The sequence below is a fragment of the Rana temporaria genome, chromosome 1 (assembly GCF_905171775.1).
Source record: "Rana temporaria chromosome 1, aRanTem1.1, whole genome shotgun sequence".
NCBI classification, from domain to species: Eukaryota; Metazoa; Chordata; class Amphibia; order Anura; family Ranidae; genus Rana; species Rana temporaria.
This window is the reverse complement of record NC_053489.1, coordinates 140,472,634-140,493,174: the sequence shown is the minus strand read 5'-3', so window position 1 is coordinate 140,493,174 and position 20,541 is coordinate 140,472,634. Positions and strand designations below refer to the sequence as shown.

Below are 20,541 nucleotides of genomic sequence, written 5' to 3'. Positions count from 1 at the left end.
GCTCGCTCGTCTGTATTGACGCTTGTCCTCCACCTCCGTGGTGGCGTGCGTTCCACCCAGCGAAACAGCAACCAGATGTCCGGAACTTGCGTTGACTACCACGTGATCAGGTCCGCCGCCGACATACGTTTCGTTTTTTAAACGTCTTCAGGGTGATACATTTAGATTTTGGACTCGCCATTATATATAGATATCACATTTGGACTTATATATATTTATATGACATAGAGTAGATTATATCAATTTTTAAATATTAACCAGCGCCCTCAACTATTTACCAATAGTCCGTACTAATTGGCTGACATCTAACCAGCTTGGCTGCCCTGTGATGAACTAACATTCATCAGCATAAGACTTTGTCAATCTGTGATGGTGGTTGTAACATTATCCATTAGAGAATGTATTATTACTATTAGGTATTTGCAGTGGAATCCTTTGTAAATCTGCTTCTAAAGGAACTTGGATCCTGCAATATAGATGATTTACTGGATTTCCAATATACATTAATGTAACTTTTAATAAAGTGTGGTTATTGATAGAAGAAACAAATGACGTTTCTTACACTGCTTGCTAAAGCCATTTGTAGGATCTTATATTTTCCAGTGCAATCAATAAAAGACAAGCAGGCAATCCCTTTTGCTGGAGTATGTTTTGTCTTCATTTACGGTATCTCTCCTGTATTCTGGAGTTTGATCACAGATGGCACAGTAACACTGGTCAACATTTATAATGTAGCAATGAATTAAGGTCACCTGTGGTTCTGTGGCTTAACCATTACCTGTGAGATATCTGGAGCTCCATGGTTGTCTTTGTATGATATACAGTTGCTGTTTCAAGATATTGATTACTTTTTTTTTCTCTTCTTTTCTGCTTTAGTGAGCAGTGTATTGAGGCATATGAATTATTACTATCACTTGCAGAAAGTGAGCAGTCTCTCATTCTTGGACAGTTCAGAGCTGCTGGAGTTGGATCAGTAGGTAAGCGTTCAAAAGCTCCTAATCTTATAAAGCATCCAATATTAATCATTTAAATAAAAAACATTTATTTTTCTGTAGTGCTTTTTTTTTTTTTTTTTTGAGGACACAATGTGCTTTATCTGCTGTTGGGGCAGATAGTAAGGCAGCCATCTTGGGAGCACTTAGTAGAATATCATACAAGGGTCAATTTTAGACCAGAGATCATTCACTTATCAGTGTGTTTTAGATGTGTGGGAGGAAACTGGAAACTTCACTGAGGAAACTCACACAAGCAGAGAGAGAAAATGTAAACTCCATGCAGATTATGTCCCGACTGGGGCATGAACTGAAGACCCTGCACTGAAGTGCTTCAAGGCAGACATTCCAACCAATAAGCTGCAGCTCGGTCATTTTCTTTTCTTAGAACTGAATTCAGTGAACACTTCCAGAGGTTTTCTATTATCAATACAAACCTGGCAGTTAAGTTTTCTTTTTTTTTGTTCATGTGTGTGTGTTCAACCAGTGGGCTGAACGAAAAAAAACATAACCGGTTTCTCCATCCACACAAGTGCGATGAATGGCGAAATCCTCTCCCCCCCCCCCACCAGTCCATTATATTCTGACAGTGGCTCCTGCTGGTGTCTGGATAAACTGATCAGCAATTGCTGCCGCTGATAGTCCGTTTTTTTTTGCATGTCTGCTCAACAGAAGCCAATCTAATTTTTGCCTTTTGTTGAACAAGGAGGGGCCATACACAGATCCAAATTCTGCTTATCCCTGCTGAACCGGCTGAATTTAGGTTAATCTGTGCTTAACCTTAGATGGAAACGTTACCCAGAAATAAAGCTCAATGCCCTTTGGGTGAATGGAGGCTTTCCTTATATTTTTCCAAATCAGGACTTGAAGCAATAAAGATTAGAAATGGAAAAATTTACTTTATAGGCACCACTGATAAAAACTAATTTTATTTGTAACAATTCACATATAAATTCTAAAATGGCATATAAAAACAATACTGTAACATCCTACAGTTTAGAAGCTTGATATATCCAATAGTAGCCACTTGAATCAAGGGTACATGACTTGGAACCCCTGATAACTAGAGAAAGTCCTATAGAGATTAGACAGTAGCATTGAGAAAAGCTCTACATGTTTCGAAGGAACTGCTTCTTCAGGAGCCTATATACATTTTCTCTGACAAAGTCCGTGAAACCATAAAGAATATTGCTAACAATCTCACAGCATGGATGTTAATAGGGTGAGAAGCTTGTATGTAGACTATCAGTGGGAACATAAACTAGACTTACCATCTGAAAATGGTATGTTAAAGAGCTAAAGAGCTGAAAAACCACATAGTTTAGTGTATGTTGGCTGAAAAAGTTCTGCCGTCTGTATGCATACCAAGTTCACGGCCAAAGCCCTTTACGCAAAATTCCATGGATTTGTCAGATGGAAATCCGATTGTGTGTACGAAGCTTTAGAGTGTGTAGAAACACCCATCAGGCCAGACTGCATGAGCAAAGAGGGAGAGAGGCAGCCTACCTATGTATTTTTTTTGAGTTTACTGTGTCAGTTTTGTGATCTTGCCTTCAAAAATGAATTGACATTAGTTGTGAATGGCGCACGGTAGATATGAAGGCATTCTTTGGATCACATTTAATGCTTGTTTTTGGTTTTGTGATGCAGCTGAGCAGTCAGGGGATGAGAATATCACACAGATGCTAAAGCGAGCACATGACTGCAGGAAGACCGCAGAGAACGCTGCTAAAGCTTTACTAATGAAGCTGGATGGCAGCTGTGGAGGAGCGTTTGCAGTTACTGGCTGTAGTGTGCAGCCATGGGAGAGTCTGTCTTCAAACAGCCATACAAGGTACTACAGAGAAGCAACATCCTTTACTGTATTATTTCATGTAGCAATATTGTATGTACATATTGTACAAATACTGTAAGACGCATGATTACTAATGTACAAATTACCCTAGAATACAATAATGCTTGTATTGTTTAAACTCTCCTTACTGGACAGAACAAGGTTAGACTTCACAGATGTGCTTTGTTAGCTAATATTTCCAAACCGGTTGTAGCTGTAAATGACCAAAACCCACCTGTCTCTCTATTTATATTAAATAAAAGTGCACAATGCTAAGCCTATCAAGTAAAACCCAGTGCAATGAAGGATATTAAACTGGTTCTAAAGTCCGAAACCTTGCTGCATTTTCTGCATTAAAGTGGAACTTCTCTCTAAAGGGGAAGTTCTACTTTATGTAATCCCAAACCCCCCTCCACATTTTGGGACATTTTTTATATATATTTTTTTCGGGAAGCGGATGCTTCGTTTTGATAAGTACCACTCCCACTTACGCTTAGATTGCATAGGCGATCCAAGCGTAAGTTTGCGCCCTCCCTTTTGCCCGCAGCCTTCTGGGATACGTCACAAGTAAAGTTGCAAGGAGTCCCAGCTTTACACAGCAAACATGCTGGCGCCGGAGACCTGAAGTCCAGTGAAAAACTGGCCCGGGTGAGGACGGCACTGGATTCCTGGACAAGTAGGTGTCCTTTTATTAAAAATCAGCAGCTGCAGCGGTTTATTTTTTTATTATTTTTTTATTTAGGGTGAGTAACCTCTTAGAGGTAACAAACCTTCCATTTTGTGTTCCCTCCTTCCCCTCCCTTACACACCTGACTCCTGTATCCATCCAGCGCCGTGCCCGGCTGCAGGTCTTTCCCTCTCATCTTGGTCCCACAGGCTTTGCTGAAAATAGTGGGAGCCATTGGCTTCTGTTGCGGTTAGTTAAGCTCAGTGAGCAGGAGGGATGTTCCAGCCATGTTGAGTGTGTCTATAGACATACACAGCCCAGCTTAGGAGCCATCTTGCATGTCTGCCCCAATAGCAAGTAGCCCAATGCAGGAGCCTATATTTACCCTTCTGGCTAAACCAGGACATGTATGTTTGGTGGCAAAAAAGATTTTTGTGCATTTCTCATTGTGTACTTTGTCCCATCACTGTTAGAACAACATTTAAAATGTTACTTCCATCCTTCTGTTTTTAATGATAGACTTTCCCATGAAAAAAAAGTTGAATTATGTTTAATTATGTGCCCTTTTCATCCCATATTAGGGTTTAGCCAAAGCCATTGTGATCTGTTGTAATTAATACCTCATGTATTAACAGCCTCCGCCTTTTTTTCTTTTTTTATTGCTCCTCCATGTATGGCAATTGTGCTAGCTACTGATGGCAAGATCTTGTAAAGGTAGCATTGTATTTGCGATTGGCACTGCAACCTAGCCTGGGTGTCACTGAATTCTGGTACATCAAATGGAAGAATAGAATAAAAACAAAAAATACTAAAAAAATAAGTGATTCTTAGATTGGGGTATAATGTATGTATGTGTGATAAAATATTTCTATAATCATTATTTACACATTTGTCCTCTGGATCATTTTCCATACTTATTCAGTACACTCAGGTTCACTACTTTGGATTCCATTAGCTGCACCTCACTTATTCTTTAATGGAGAGGTTAGTTACAGCCACTATATTTATAACGCAGCAGATGTTACGAGCGCCTGACTCGGTCACTTTTTGATGATTAATGATTTTATCAGTGAATAGCCCATTGATCCCAGATGTGCAGACCCTGTAGTTCTTTGCTTTACACACATTGCAAATACAGATTCTAAGCCAAAAAACTCAACTGCATTCACCTCTGTTCCTGCCACTTGCCTGCACAAGTCCCAGGAATTGCAGGCAGAGCCATGCAAACAGTACCTATAATCACTGATTCTTTATAAAATTACTACTTTAGTTATAACTTTGCCATCTTTTGGCTTGGAAACAACTAATTGAAGTATAGGAAAGATAATCAGTTTGTGTACTCTATGTAGTTTGTATCAGGCCCAATTGGGGGATTGAAAGAAAACAAAACGGTATTAATCACACCAGCCCACAACTGAGCTTGTGACCAGACATTGCTCATAAATGTTTATATACGCCATTCTGCGTTCGACCCTCCCAGTGGCTTACTATTGTGAAAGTGTAGACTTGTATTAGTGGTCGCACCAGAGAGCCAGTGCAAGTTTTGGGCACTCTGAATAAACGTACAGCTAGATGGAAGTGAGTAATGTCCAGGTCTACATAAAAATGGCAGGGGTCCTAGCATCCATTTACCCACATCTAGTATAAATGAGCACCTTAGGACCTAAGGGACCCTTGTGCAGCTGCACAATCTGCATGCATGACATGCCCACACCTGTGCACAAGCTTTATGTCTATATGAATAGTGTGGTAGAATAGGATTGGGGCACTCTATATCAACTTACAACTAGATGGAGGCCATTTCATGTCTAGATCTATGACTGTGGCAGGGGGTCCTAGCATCTATTTCACTGGCATGTAGGCAGGGCCTGAGTTGGGTACTTTGTATTGGGAGGAAATACTTGCACACAGTTTATAGCATACTTGCAGTCTGGGAAGCAGTCCCTACTGGGAGAAGACGGTGATTGTCTAGAACAGCAGTTTGCAATAATCACATGTGAAGTCCAGCAGGCTGGTTTTACCCAAGTTGATCGATTGGGTACATTCAACCTGCCCATACATGGTGCAAATCTCCGCCGGTCCCTGTTAAACCATCTGAGATTCAAACCATATATGGCCAGCATTACTGGAGGACTTCTACCGTTGCCAGGGGTGTCCCTTCTTTGAATAGGCAGAGGATGTTTCTGCAATCCTCTCTAGCTCTACACCTTTGCACCATGTGTAGGAAGTGAAAAAGGAGCCTTCCCTGAGCTATCCTTCCTCATCTGGAGCCTGACAAAATGTGGAGTCCCTCACCCAAGATGACCACCAAGGTCTTTTGAGAGTTCGGTGTCCAATCAGGCTACCTTTTCTCTCAAAACACTTTACGAAATTTCAAAGGGACTGATTCCCTTATGAGACGACCTACATGAGGCAGCCTACAGGTGGGAAGGCTAACTGCATCTGCCAATGGATATCTAGTATAAATGAGCCCCTAAGACCTAGAGGTCCTTTGTGCAGCTGCACAATTTGCTCACATGGTATGGCCACCCCTGTGCACAATCTATATGGATGATGGAGAAGAATAGGTTCAGCCTGCAAATGTGTACGGACTAATCCCCTGTTTTTGACGCGCACTGTTAGACAGGTTTATTTGGTTGTCTGCGAGCTGGTTAGCAAGTAGGCTTGGTTTTTTCCTGGGCATTCCCCAGGCTTTGTTGTTAGCAGCTTACACAGGGGGGGAAATATTCTCCCATACCTGGCAGTGTGAGCCTGGGATATACTATTGTAAATCTTAACATCCTCACTATACAATGCACAAATAAGCCGCATTAAGATGTCCTGAAGCATATGGTATATGATGAAGTTAAAGGGGTTGTAAACGTTTGTTTTTTATTTTCCAAGTAGGTTCCTTTAAGCTAGTGCATTGTTGGTTCACTAACCTTTTCCTTCGATTTCCCTTCTAAATGTTTTTTTCCTTTGTTTTCTTTGTCTGAATTTCTCACTTCCTTTAAGCTGTTCTGGCTGACTAACCCCTAGCCAGAACTGCTCGGATGATGGGGGCAAGTTTACTGAGGAGAAACAGGAAGTGAGAAATTTAGACAAAGAAAAAAAACATTTAGAAGGGAAATCGAAGGAAAAGGTACGTTAACCAACAATACACTAGCTTAAAGGAACCTATTTAGAAAATAAAAAACAAACCTTTACAACCCCTTTAATAGGAGTGTGTTTTTTTTCCCCAATATCAAATAACATACCAGTTTTTCTGTCCTTGTCCTGATTAACTGCAGCTCCGTTTTATTTTCTTACACATCTGCAAAGCATACTGCATTGTATGAACTTACCCAATTTTCTCCAGAGTTCCACTGAGCTGTATATATTACATATTGCGTCAACTCTTTTTTTTTTTATTTATGCTTGTTGGAAGGGGGAGAGGTCTAGTCTCGGTTTACGTGAAAGGTATTCAAGGACATCAAGTTGTGTTTCTCAGATTTCCACAAACTTGAGTTGGGAAACATATTCATTATCAATATTTCATAACGCCAGCCATCACGCCACAGGGAGGAATTGGACTTTTTGTTAATAGTGCTGCGGTTGCTCATTAATGCTTCACAAACGGTGCAACTTAATACAAGCCGTGATGGGATGTTATTCCCTGGCTGATAACTGAGATCATGCGGTGTTGCAGACAGACATGTTAATGGGTGACCTAACCCTGCACCATCAGATGATTACCATTCCTCTAGAGATTTATGAGCCTGTTTTCCAATGCTATAGAAAAGCTCTTCTCTGCTGCTGTAATCAGCAGAATGTTACACTGCTGTCTGATATCCCCTTCGTCTATCAGACATCTGAACGTGTGTGATGTCCTAAATCAAGGGTCACTTTATCCGTACAATTGCACAGGCCTTTATAAGCAGCTTTCCTGACCCCTAACAGTTCTGTTAAAAGGCTTTTTTTGTATTTCTTTTCGATTATAGCACCATTCATTACAGAACAATGTTTGCTAAATACAGCTGCCAGCTATCAATGACAAACAGCTGGAAGCTAAATACCAAATCATGAAGCATTTTATATGACTATTGTAAATGCCGTTATGTAGAAAATTAAGTATTGGCTTGACTGCACTATCCTTGTGTTCTGCTGGTATTTTGTATTACCATCTGTAAATAACATTACATCTACATATCAAGGAATTATTATTATAAATGAAAGCATGTGCAATCTCAATGACAAAATTCTCCTATACTGTATATTTTAACATCGTCCTATCAATTGGTAGCTTATCTTCATCTGTCACTTTTTAGCTTATTTTCAGGAAAGGTAGAACATAGAGGAGAAGTAGCTGCAGGGAATTGGTCTTACAGCCTCAAGGGAAGCCTGCAAGAGCAGAAGGGTGGGTAAGAAAAACTTAAAATTAGACCATTTAACCTCTGCAGTGAGGGGGATTGGGGGGGCACTGCAAGGTTTGATATTTCCTTCCTTTTGAGTTCAGATTTAGGGGGGTGTAGAAAAGAATGAGGGGGATTAGAGAGGGAATCGTGGGCATTTGTGATATCTGGGATGATGTAGCAACTGTTGGTGGTGGCTTTGGTGGGATGTGATGGGAGTGAGGAAGGGGGAGGAGGATATAGAAGCCAAGGAATATTAGCTAAGGGCAGAGTTGAATGGGATGTGGGCTAAGGCAGTGCTCATCAACCCTGCCCTACAGGGCCCACTAACAGGCCAGGTTTGCAAGATAACTGAAATACATCACAGGTGATATCATTTGCTGCTCAGTGATTGCAATATTCTAGTCTGCATCTCCCCATGGTAATATATAAAACCTGGCCTGTTAGTGGGCCCTGAGGACTGGGTTGATGACCACTGGGCTAAGGTATGTACTTTGTATTTATTTTTAGGATTAAAAGTAACCATTTTTGAAATGTTTTAGTCTGATAAACATGGCATATAAATATTTTGCATTCTCATTTGCAGCCAGGAGGTTGAGCGTTAGGCTTTTTTCAAGTTTTTAAAGGATTAACTTCCCTGCCTGTTCAGAATGTTGGCAAAAGAAAAACAGTACCAAAGATGTAAAAACATTTTAATTTCTGTAAAAAAAAAAAATTTAAAATTTAAATTGACAATTTATTATAGTTTCTCTTTAATTTTCAATACTGTGGCCCAGATTCTCAAAGGAGATACGACGGCGTATCTCCAGATACGCCGTTGTATCTCTGAGTCTGGGCTGTCGTATCTATGCGCCTGATTCTTAGAATCAGTTACGCATAGATTTGTATTAGATCCGACCGGCGTAAGTCTCTTACGCCGTCGGATCTTAACTGCATATTTACGCTGGCCGCTAGGGGCGTGTACGCTGATTTACACCTAGAAATATGTAAATCAGCTATATATGCGAATTCACGAACGTACGCCCGGCCAACGCAGTACAGATACGCCGTTTACGTTAGGCTTTTACCGGCGTAAAGTTACCCCTGCTATATGAGGCGTACATGCGCCGTACCAATGTTAAGTATGGACGTCGTTCCCGCGTCAAATTTTGAAAATTTTACGTCGTTTGCATAAGGCGCGAAAAGTGGGGCTCCACCACTCTTAATCAACTGCTTTGAAAAGAAGATATGGACAGCCGCACACCAAAAAAACTTAAAAAGGTAGCCTTTTAATGGTAAAGGAAAGAAGGCACTACAAAAAAACGCAAGTAGTGGGGTATGTACCTGACACGTTTCGCACTGGGGTTCAGTGCTTAGTCATAGCACTAACTCTTAATCAACTGCAACATTTAATCCTGATAGGATTCTCATCCACAGTTTCTTCACAAAATATTAATATCTTAAATAGAAGGGTAAATCGTAGTGCTCACTGTTATATAAAATATTTCCAAATAAAGTTATTCCACTCACAAAAATACCATGCTTCATACAACAAGCAAGTGCAATACTCCAAGGTGTTCTTCAAAATGCTTTTCACACTGTGCATTAATCCAATGTGTTCACTCCACACCCAAGCTCATCAAATCCGCTTACCTTTAGCATTCGTGGGCTCTCTCCAGAGCCTTCCTGTGTGCGTCTATAGACAGACAGCGGGAGTTGGTTCTACCACCTGCTCCCTCATCCGTAGCTTTGATTGACAGCCAATGGCTCCCGCTGTCTGGGCAAAGCTTGTGAGACCAGGAAGTGAGGGGAGAGAGCAGCTGCAGATGGTCTCAGTTCGCATGTGTAGCGCTATGCAAGTCATTGATTCATTTGTATTGAATAAGAAATTAAGTGTAAAATACTTTCCAGTGCTGGCTAGCTTTTATTGGGATTGGGTTTTTCTTGTATTTGCATATATTTAATTTTATTGCAAAGTTACAAAGTGTCTTTAACACAGACGTATTAAAATAAACCAAGAGATGCCCTGTATCTGCTTTTGAGAATGCCAGCTCCCGTAATATTGACCCTCTGGAGTTCCCATGTTCTAAGACTCTGACCTGCAACATGTGTGCTGTTCCCGAAAGTGGGGTTGCTTGAAAAGTGTGTTCTGTAAACGATTCCCACACAAATGTGCATGCATTTAGCAAAAGCAGCATGCTTTCAGCCACCAAACTACATGGTACTACAGTACATGCGGTTTGGTGCAGTGTCATTTGGTAAAGTAGTGCTTGTGCTACTTTCTGTGCATTCCTCATGCATTGGCAGTTCATTCGAATGAATGGGCTGTCAAAACCTAAACCCACACATTCCAGTGTGAACTGGCCCTTAATCTAGAAGTCTTTATCTGTATTCTGGTTCTGAGTCACTGTCCCAAAGTATTGAAGCAAGAGGATCAGCATGACAGCCAGGCAACTAGCATTTGCTAATGGATGCAAATTAGCAGCAAGGGTGCTGCATGTCAACCAGACAGCAACAGTTGTATGTGCCTGGTCTATTTTATTCAGTTCCATTCAGATCATATCATTGTCCCTTACATTGAAGTCGTATAACTTGGAAAAAGAGCGGTTGTTTTCTTTTAAACACGTTTCTCAAAGTGTTGTCTCGTTTTTGGCAGTAACACTGCCTAAGATTAAATAATGCTGAAAGTGCCAGTGATGTATTATGGCAGTTTTCATGCGTCTACCTGTAATACAGGAAATATGTTTTGATTTATTGCTCTGTACTATTTTAACGACTTAGGCAAATTCTGAATGATGCTGAATCCAAAGTCATATCTGGGGCACCAGTCTAATATGTTTCTACAAAAGCCATTCATCTTGGCAAATGCTATTAGATTATGGAAGCCAGCATATTTATACCAATGTCATATTTTAGCTGAGCTTTATAGCAGGCAGACACGGCTATAAGATTAAGATCTGGACTGGAGCCTACAGCTCTGGCTTCGTCTTGGAGAGGAGTGAATGTACAGCAGACAAGGCAGCATCCTACAGGGATTTTAACCACACTTTTGATGGAAGCTCCAGCAGTGTGCTGCGTGCCAGTCTGTGGCCATGTTCAGCTCTAAAGAGGCTAGCTAGTAAGAGGTCTGCATGATGCCGTATGCAATTATGTTGTCCTCTGTGACCAGGGCTTTTATTAAATCTTTTCTCCACATTTTTCTCTCAGCTCTCCTTGTTGACAGATTGAGAGCCTTTGGCCTAGCTTGGAGCTGAGCAGAGCTTCCACTTTCCAGCACAATGTCATGGGGCTTAACTGGCATCTGTTGAAAGGGATAGTATTTTTTATGAAACTCTCTAATAAGTAGAATATGTAACCGTTTCCAATAAATAGCCCTTTTTTTCCCCCTTTGTTTTGCTACTTAGAACAAAGTGGTCCTAAGCCATGCTCTTTCTAATTAAGTCAGGACAGGCATAAACCAGTTTGTGGATGGTACTGAATGGCATATAGGATTAGGCAATTGGTATAGGGGAAAAGTACTTTGGGTATTATATGAGAAGGTGAGAGAGACCGATAAGAGAATAGCTAGAAATGAGGTAAGCTTCCCAGGAGAGGCATATTTTCTGGAACCACCTTCAGCTTTGAAGGTCAGGGGATGGATTAGTAGGAAAGAAGTATAGATCAAGTATGACCACAAAAAAAAAGGAAATTGTCAATGAGACAATACAGTTCATGGGGCACAGTAGGGGGCGCTGTGGGAGATAGTGTCACTGAATACTAAGTGACTTTCTGGTGGTAGGTGTAACCTAAAATAACTGGTTTTCAAACAAATGTGTGGTAAAAACAATAAGTAAAATGAATTAAATTGATTATAAATTGATTATAAATTGAATGATAATTAATAAAAAATATATCATTAACAAGAACACAATCGCTATGCAGACACAAGTGATTGTCTCCACAAATGAGTCCAAAGAATAAGTGATAACTTATGGCTGTGATTAAACAGAAATTAATTCACAATTCTAATTGGTGAAATGTCGCTGTGAATATTCCAAAATACTGCGGACAAAATCTTCTCATTCAATAAGTGCTTCTGAGTGCTCCTTCATCATAGACAAAGATCAACACCCCAAACGTGCTCCTTAGTGGTAATGCGCTTACCAGAAATGGTGGACCTCTTTACTTAAAAAGGTGGTCAAATTCGCCTATGCAGGATAATGCCTGCATACATATCATGCGTCACTGTTGGTAGGCAAACAACTTTTCCTCCAGAGGTTTATAGATGGGACATGGAACAGAAAAAAACTTCCATAGTTCAACCGGTTTATTGTAAAACAATGGTTAAAAGCATGGGCCAAGTGGCCACTTTCATTTAAAAAGTGCCCACCCCGGCACTGGGTCTGCAGGCCTGTCAGTGTAACACGGAATCCTTCACCTCCGTGTCGGTCAATTGCGTGCGTTCCACCGTCAGCTGTTCACCTGCTGCAGGAAGCCGGATGGTTGTGCAATCGAAAACAGCGTGACCAGGCTACACTGCCGACGTACGTTTCTTAAGGATTACGTCTTCAGGGGGATGCCCTTGGCCCATGCTTTTAACCATTGTTTTGCAATAAACCGGTTGCACTATGGAAGTTTTTTTCTGTTCCATGTCCCATCTATAAACCTCTGGAGGAAAAGTTGTTTGCCTACTAACAGTGACGCATGATATGTATGCAGGCATTATCCTGCATAGGCGAATTTGACCACCTTTTTAAGTAAAGAGATCCACCATTTCTGGTAAGCGCATTACCACTAAGGAGCACATTTGGGGTGTTGATCTTTGTCTATGATGAAGGAGCACTCAGAAGCACTTATTGAATGAGAAGATTTTGTCCGCAGTATTTTGGAATATTCACAGCGACATTTCACCAATCAGAATTGTGACTTAATTTCTGTTTAATCACAGCCATAAGTTATCACTTATTCTTTGGGCTCATTTGTGGAGACAATCACTTGTGTCTGCATAGCGATTGTGTTCTTGTTAATGATATATTTTTATTAATTATCATTCAATTTATAATCAATTTCATTCATTTACTTATTGTTTTAACCACACATTTGTTTGAAAACCAGTTATTTTATGTTACACCTACCACCAGTAAGTCACTTGGTATTCAGTGACACTATCTCCCACAGCGCCCCCTACCACATAACCATTCACTTAAATAGGAGGTATACACTCCATTTTTTGGGGAGCAGCGTAAAAGTAATCACTTTTATTTCACGTATAATTGTTTTTCTTAACCACGGCTTTTTCATAGCACGAATTAACCCACTTAATTTTTGGCGCGGGATTAATTCCCTCTCTTTACATGGGGCACAGTACAATGGAAGAGAAGAGCAGAGTGTGGTGTTTGGGAGATGCATGCCAGGATGAAGGAGAGCAGAGCATAAGAGTAAGAAAAGCACAGGGGTAGGCAACCTTAAAGTAGTGGAGATCTACATGAACAACATGGGCTAAGTCCAAGATCACCGGGCACAGTGCCACCTTTTCATTCTAATTGCTGTACTACCATTAAAAAAAGCAGTCACTTCCAGTGCAACAAGGACTTCAAAATTCCAAGACTGGGTGGATGCTGCCCTCTTCGGACGGGGTAATCCGATAAACACTACAAAAACAAAATGGAAGGCGTGCACACTTAATGCATTACCAATGACATTTTTCGACATTTGACATTTATTGAATAATAAAAATCTGTAAAAAGTAGGTACTTGCAAAATAGCAACTCTCAATGAGCCTTAAAACCACTGAGCAGCTTGGCTCTGAGGAAGGGGTTGAACCCACAAAACACGTCAGCTTTTACCCCCTGATGTGATTCAGCACATGTGTCTACACTATTCTACATTAGATGGTTTTAAGGCTCATTGAGAGTTGCTACTTTGTGAGTACCCACTTTTTATACTGATTTTAAAATGCAATAAATGTCATTGGTAATGCACTAGGTGTACACGCCTTCCGTTTTGTTTTGCTGTACTACCATGTCACAATCGCGTGCATTGCATGGCAATCATGGGTTTAAATCAAGTGGTGAGGAGGCAACATATAGCTTGTTCACCACCCATCAAACACACTCGGATCACTTTTCAAGGGAGCAGCAGTTCCGGCTGCACTTGAGAATGAGCCATTCATTGCATTTGGCAGTGGCACCCTTGGTGATCGTTCACACGTAAAGTTGGGGTTGGTAAAACCCTGCTGCTGAATCGCCGTTTTACCACCCCCAATCCCTATCCCTTTAGCTGCTGAGGCAGCAGCCCAAGGTGTACACGTGCCGGACCAGTAATTAAGCCCCTTGTTGCTTTTTGGTGGGTTACTACCACCTGCCAATCATGACCCGTTCAAGTAAATGGGGCCAATATGCAAGTGCTCCGCAACTGCATGCTTCTGCGGGGTCCCAAAACTGCAAATGTAAATGAACCCTTACTGTTCTGAGCCCCCTATAAGGCTGCTTTCACACTGATGTGGTGTGGTTTATCTGCCCCGCAGGTGCAGCACAGTGCATCTGCAACTTCCCTGGGTTAGCTGCACTTTGCCATAGACTTCTATTATATCCTGCTGGTGTGGTGCACTTTCTGAAAGCACACCAAAACTCCTTCATTTAGAAAGTGCACCAAACCTGTATCTATGGCTAAGTGAAGTAAAACTTAAGGTGCACTGCACTTCCCCTGCGGTGTGGGTAAACCGATGTACGTCAGCGTGAAAGCAGCCCTATACTAATATGCCCAGTGTATTGCTTCACACTGACCTGAAGATCTATTTCCTGCTGCTGGCACCACTCTGGAGACCACTAGCCAGGGTAAGAGGTGGATTGCAGTTGATATCACTCAGCATAGAACAGGGGACGGCACTACAGAGGAGGTATCAAGTTTTGCAGCTCTTGCTCCCTACTACAGTGCCAACTTTACAAGTTGTCCCTCTACATTGTACTCTTCTTTTGCTCAGGGATGGTGAGTCAGCAAGCCCAGACCGCAATCTAGTGGTTGCTTATTCTCAGTACTGTATACGGAATAGGAAGAAGGAAAACCGAGCCTAGTATATAGGGAGCAAAATGATGAGTGGAAGAAAAGCTCAGTATGGTATAGGAAGAACAGGATAAGAGGAAGGAGTGCAGTATATAGAGGTCATGTGATAGGAGGAAGGAGACACACTGTGATAGGAGGAAGCCAAGAGTGCAGTATAAAGGGCCAGTGGACATGAGAAGGGATAAAGGTGAGCACTATAGAGGTGCAGGGATAAAGAAGAAAGGAGAGAAGAGTGAATTATGTTAGGGGCAGAGAGATAATCCGAAGCAGACAAAAATGCAGGTTAAAGGAAGGAACAAAGAGTGCAGAATGTAGGGACAAGTGGGAGAAAAGAGTGCAGTGCAAAGGGGAAGCCGGATAGGAGGAAAAAAGCAAGGGGCCAGATTCATGTATATTTGCGGCGGCGTATCGTATCCCGTTTACGTTACGCCGCCGCAAGTTTCCAGCGTAAGTGCTTGATTTACAAAGCACTTGCGTGTAAACCTTCGGCGGCGTAGCGTAAAGCTGTCCGGCGCAAGCCCGCCTAATTCAAATGGGGCGTGTACCATTTAAATTAGGCGCATTCCCGCGCCGAACGGTCTGCGCATGCTCCGTTTGGAAATTTCCCGCCGTGCTTTGCGCGAAATTACGGCGCCCCGACGTGTTTTTTGAACGGCGAAGTGCGTAACGTACTTTCGTATTCCTGGACGTCTTACGTCGCGGGAACGACGGCCATACTTAAACATGGCTGGTCTAAATCTAAGCCATGAAATAGCAGGCTTAAGATTGCGACGGGAAAAACCGACTAGCGACGACGTAAGAGAATGCAACGAACGCGCGTACCTTCGTGGATCGCCGTAAACAGCTAATTTGCATACCCGACAAGGAAAACGAAGAGAACTCCACCCATCGGTCGCCGAAGTATTGCATCCTAAGATCCGAAGACGTACGAAGCCATACGCCTGTCGGATCTTCGCCAAAAGCCGTCGGATCTTTGTTTGTGAATTACAAATAAAGATATGACGCGGCAAATTTGAAAGTACGCCAGAGTATCAGCAGATACTCCGGCGTACTTTTTCTGTGAATCTGGCCCATGGTGTGGTATATAGCCAGAGTGAAATAGGGGGAAAGATGAGTGCTATAAAAAAAATGTGTGTGATGGCAGGAAAGTGAGTGGAGTGTGCTATATAGGGACAACGTAATGGGAGGAGGGAGAGAAGAATGCACTATTTGGGAGCAGAGAAAAAATGATTAATTATACTGTATATGCAACATAGATGGAGTGATTGTGTGTGTGTGTGTGTGTGTGTTTTTTTTATTATTATTGCCTGTTTTATTTTTTTGTATTTCTGTTTTAATTTATAAATCCATATTTTCTAATTTTAAATAAAATGTTACTTTTTTTTTGCTATTTGCATTTCAGTAGCTTGTCTCATCTGTTTTTTTTTTTTTGCTTTAAAATTGCAGTGTAATGACCTAGTTCCCCTTTTCTCCAATGTGTGTCCTATAGAGAAAACTGCTGATTCTGCTTACTGCTTTACAGCTGTGCATTCCAAATGCTTCTGTCAAATGGCCAGTCCATTTAAAATCCAATGCACAGTACTAACGTTGCAACTTGCTCTAAATGTTCAGCAGTTTCGCAGAATGAAAATGGCAAACCTGAGATGGATATTTTCATAAACAGATTTTCTATATGTAGTTTTGTGTTTATGAGATGACCCAGTTATTTGGATCAGTTAGTGCTTTAGTTTATTTTTTTCCACAATCAAAAAGTTAGAACTTTATATTGCTATAGAGAGTGAAAATTATTTTGGGCATGCTTTTAATGAACTGTATTTTATTCTGTATGTTTTCTCAATTTTAGTACCACCAGTTCTACAGCCAGTAGCTGTGACACAGAGTTCTCAAAAGAGGATGAGCAGAGGTTGAAAGATTATATTCAGCAGCTGAAGAATGACCGGGCTGCAGTTAAATTGACTATGCTGGAATTAGAGAGCATTCATATTGATCCTTTGAGCTATGATGTCAAGCCAAGGGGAGACAATCAGAGACTAGATCTGGAGAATGCTGTCCTGATGCAGGAGCTTATGGCAATGAAGGTATGTGTCTACATATGAGAAACCAATATAGAAAATGTTCTTATTGTGATCACTGAATAGGTATTTTCTTATCACTAAATGGATGCATATTTTGCATCCATTGGGTCAATGGAGTTATGTATTAAAGTGAAATATGAATCTTCACATAATAGCCAATTGGCATTCAAACAAATGTTTCTGTTAAAATGCTCCAGTGCTCAAACTATAGACAGTAAGGCTGGATTCACATCTATGCAGTTTTAGTGCATTTTGCAGATTTGCACTACAGAACGTGTTCCATAGGAAACCATGTTAAATGGACTGTAGTGCCAATCTGCAAAATGCAAAAAGCACTAAAACTACATAGGTGTGAATCCAGCCTAAAGAAGCTTTGAACAAGCCATCATTGACTTTCTAGTTGCTTATACTGAGAGGTAATTCATTCTCAAATTCACAGCAAAGACTCTAAAGTCCAGTTTCTGTCATTTTATAACATCAATAGGAATCACCTTCAAACTCTTCTGCCTTATTTCTGAAAAGTCAGGGGAGCTGTGTTTGCCATAGTTAACCCTGTCTGCACTGTGCTGGCACATTTCCTTATCCATTGTTAACTAGATGTGCAGGACTGTGTGCCCTAGCAAAGGGTTAAATATTGTAAGGCATGGGTGTTACATTGTATATTAATGCACTGTCTCTCAGGCCCCCCTTATCTCCACATTGATATCTAGTCAATGCAGTAGAAGCTGCATGTAGGGTCCTATGTGTATATGTGCTCCAGACAACCAACTTATTTTCAGGTATGTGTGATTGGGAACACATAACGACCTTAGGTGGGGAAGATTCTGAAATTTGACTGTAAAGGTGGAAGTAGGCTTACTATGGGGCGTCCATTGTTGGCTGTCTCTCTACACTGATGCCAGCGCTGGAACCCGATCATGTGATCGGACTGGAGCGAGCGACTTAAAAGCCAAGTATAGACCTCTTTCCTTATACAGAGTAGACAAAATAGGCTTAGGTTGAGGGTGGGAGTACATTTTAGCTTAGTTAGGTTTTTACTGGAATTATACTTTTAATACGGTACTCAGGAAAGTGTGAGAACTGTCAGATTACCTTAACTACATACTTGTGGTAAATCATTATCTCCTAGTATTGTAGTCAGACATTACGCATGAATGCCAGGAATCTAGTATTTTCAAAACACAAAACCGCTGGTGATTGCGATTTGTGAGCTGGGAGTAGAGACACTGAATGATATCCTATCAGTCATTTCTTAGTATGCTGAATGGGATCCTATGAGTAGTACTTGCCTCTCTTAACCGGTGTCCTTCCCATTCTCCAATGTGCTGAGCTTCATGATCATCTGCACAATAAACAACAAACAAGTTTGTGGAAATCAGTCATTCATACTGCAGTCTTAATTAAACTAGATTTATTAGTCATTCGTGTTAATATATTCAAAGTCATGTTTTTGTGCTTTGCTTAAATAATTGCGCTATTAATTAAACTATGAAAACTCCTGCATAAATCTTAATGTTCCAGATAAAACATAATGACCTGTAGACGATAAAAAAAGATTTGATGAAAATTACTTAATCTAGTTCTGACTATTGTTCAGGTAGTGAGATTTTATTAGTTTACAAGCACCACTGGTCATATCTGTTAGTAATATTGGCATTGGGCACCTTATGAGAAAGTGTGAGAAACTAATCCTCTCTACAAAGATGTGAATCCTTCTGATCTCCACACTTACTGTAGATAGTAACCTTTCTTCAGGTATACCTTTTAATGTGTAAAGTAAACCTGTAAGTAGAGATTGCAAGTCAAAACAACCAGTCATTCACCTGTAGCGCCCTGCTCCTGATGAACAGGCACTGCCTCAAATTTAATGGGGGTCTGAGCTGTTATTTGGCTCAGACCAGAGTAATTAAAGGCAGTTTAGCCTCTGTTCTAGCCATGGCTGTGCTGGGAGTGATCCACCACTGATCGCCTGGGGGTGTTATTACCACCCCAGGTCAAGGGTGGCAGCAGTCAGGTCATGGTACTTTGAGTGTCCCCCTCAGCAACGAATTGGTGGGAGTGGTTACCCTGCTGTGCATGCTGGGGAGGGGTACTTAAGGGACAGACGCCATTGGTGCGGGGACCGTTTGCGCCTCGTGGCCCGCCTGGCCGGAGGTGGGTGCTGTGAATCCTAGCTCTGGGACCACGTTGGCCTGGGGCTGCGGCTTCGTCTGGTGGGCCCAGTTGTCTGACTGGGGCCTGTACCGCAGAGGTGATCCTGTGCTGCCCATCCTGTGGGAGGAAGCCACTTGATGGAGACCAGGGGAGGACCTATCCTGGTAAGGACCATGCAAGAGGCTGGTACCTTAGGCGAAGGCCTGGAAGCTTCATCCAAGGATGCACCGTACACCGAGAGGCCTGACAGTGTCGCCTGTTGGGTCTAAAGGTTCTAGTGAGAAAAGCTAAAGAAATGCGGTTGCTGAATCCTGTTTCAGAGGATTGCGGACCAAAATATCTCACGAGAAAGGAATGTCTGTGGCAGAGACTGCGCTTTTTTTTGGTGCGTCATCCCGGCTGCTAGGCCAGTGAGAGGGACCTATCCGGGTAAACAAAACCCACTCTGGCTAGAGTGGCGACGAGAACTGTTTGCTGGAAATCGGAGTGTTTCCTTACTTTGTGACTGTGCACCTGAACGTACCCTTCCACCCCTCACTCCTCTTTTCTACTAAAGTTCTCCAAAATAAACCCAAAGAGAAAAGAGGTACATTGTGTGTGGACATTGAAATTCTTCGGACTCTCCTTTCACCCTGGACAGCGAGAATTAGAGGTAACGTGCCACCCAAAATCTTAACCAGCAGCTCCTTCGGGGGTAGTGATGCACACCTTTAGTGCCGGTTCACATTAGCGCCATCTGTATGGCTGATTTCATACAGACCTGCACAGTAGTGCCATGCAAATCACATGCAATATATAACATCTCACCAATGTGAACCCAGCCTGAATGTGATTGGTTAGCCTGGTTCACCAATATGGTGCCTTGTAAGATGGGGAAAGTGGGGCACGCTTGACTTGTGCAGGGAAAGTCAATATTTATGGAAAACTTCAGCTGGCTAGATCTCTTGATCTGTTCACAGTTTACTTTGAAGGTGATCTCTGCATATGCATTTGGATCACCTGATCACACTTATCTATCCTTGTTTGTGATAGACTTACTTTAAAGCGGGGGTTCACCCGAACATACAACTTTTTACCCTTAGATTCCTGCTCATTTTGTCTAGGGGAATCGGCAATTTTTTTTGTAAATCGAAGCTGTACTTACCTTTTTAGAGAGCGATCTTCTCCGCCGCTTCCGGGTATGGGCTGCGGGACTGGGCGTTCCTATTTTGATTGACAGGCTTCCGACGGTCGCATCCATCGCGTCACGAAAGTAGCCGAACGTCGGTGCGCAGAAAGCGATGCAGAAGACTGGGCCCCCCCGCTGGTGAAAGAGCTGAAAGAAGACCGCGGTGGTGCCCGGCAGAAGAGAAAAAGAACCGGAGAGCGGGAGAAGAGAGCGGAGAAGTCGGAAGAAGACCCCCGAAGTCGCAAGAAGGGAGAAGACCAG

At 41.9% G+C, this 20,541-nt stretch overlaps 1 protein-coding gene across 3 annotated transcripts in view; it reads left to right on the top strand.

The window, feature by feature from the left end:
- The window catches only part of MCC (MCC regulator of WNT signaling pathway), a 415,517-nt gene that overhangs the window by 366,104 nt on the left and 28,872 nt on the right, over positions 1-20,541 (top strand). For all 3 annotated transcript variants that reach the window (XM_040343573.1, XM_040343584.1, XM_040343595.1), the window contains 3 exons: positions 877-977; positions 2,643-2,826; positions 16,727-16,961. In XM_040343573.1, the coding sequence (XP_040199507.1) occupies positions 877-977; positions 2,643-2,826; positions 16,727-16,961 (520 nt within the window). The remainder of the gene's footprint in view (positions 1-876; positions 978-2,642; positions 2,827-16,726; positions 16,962-20,541) is intronic.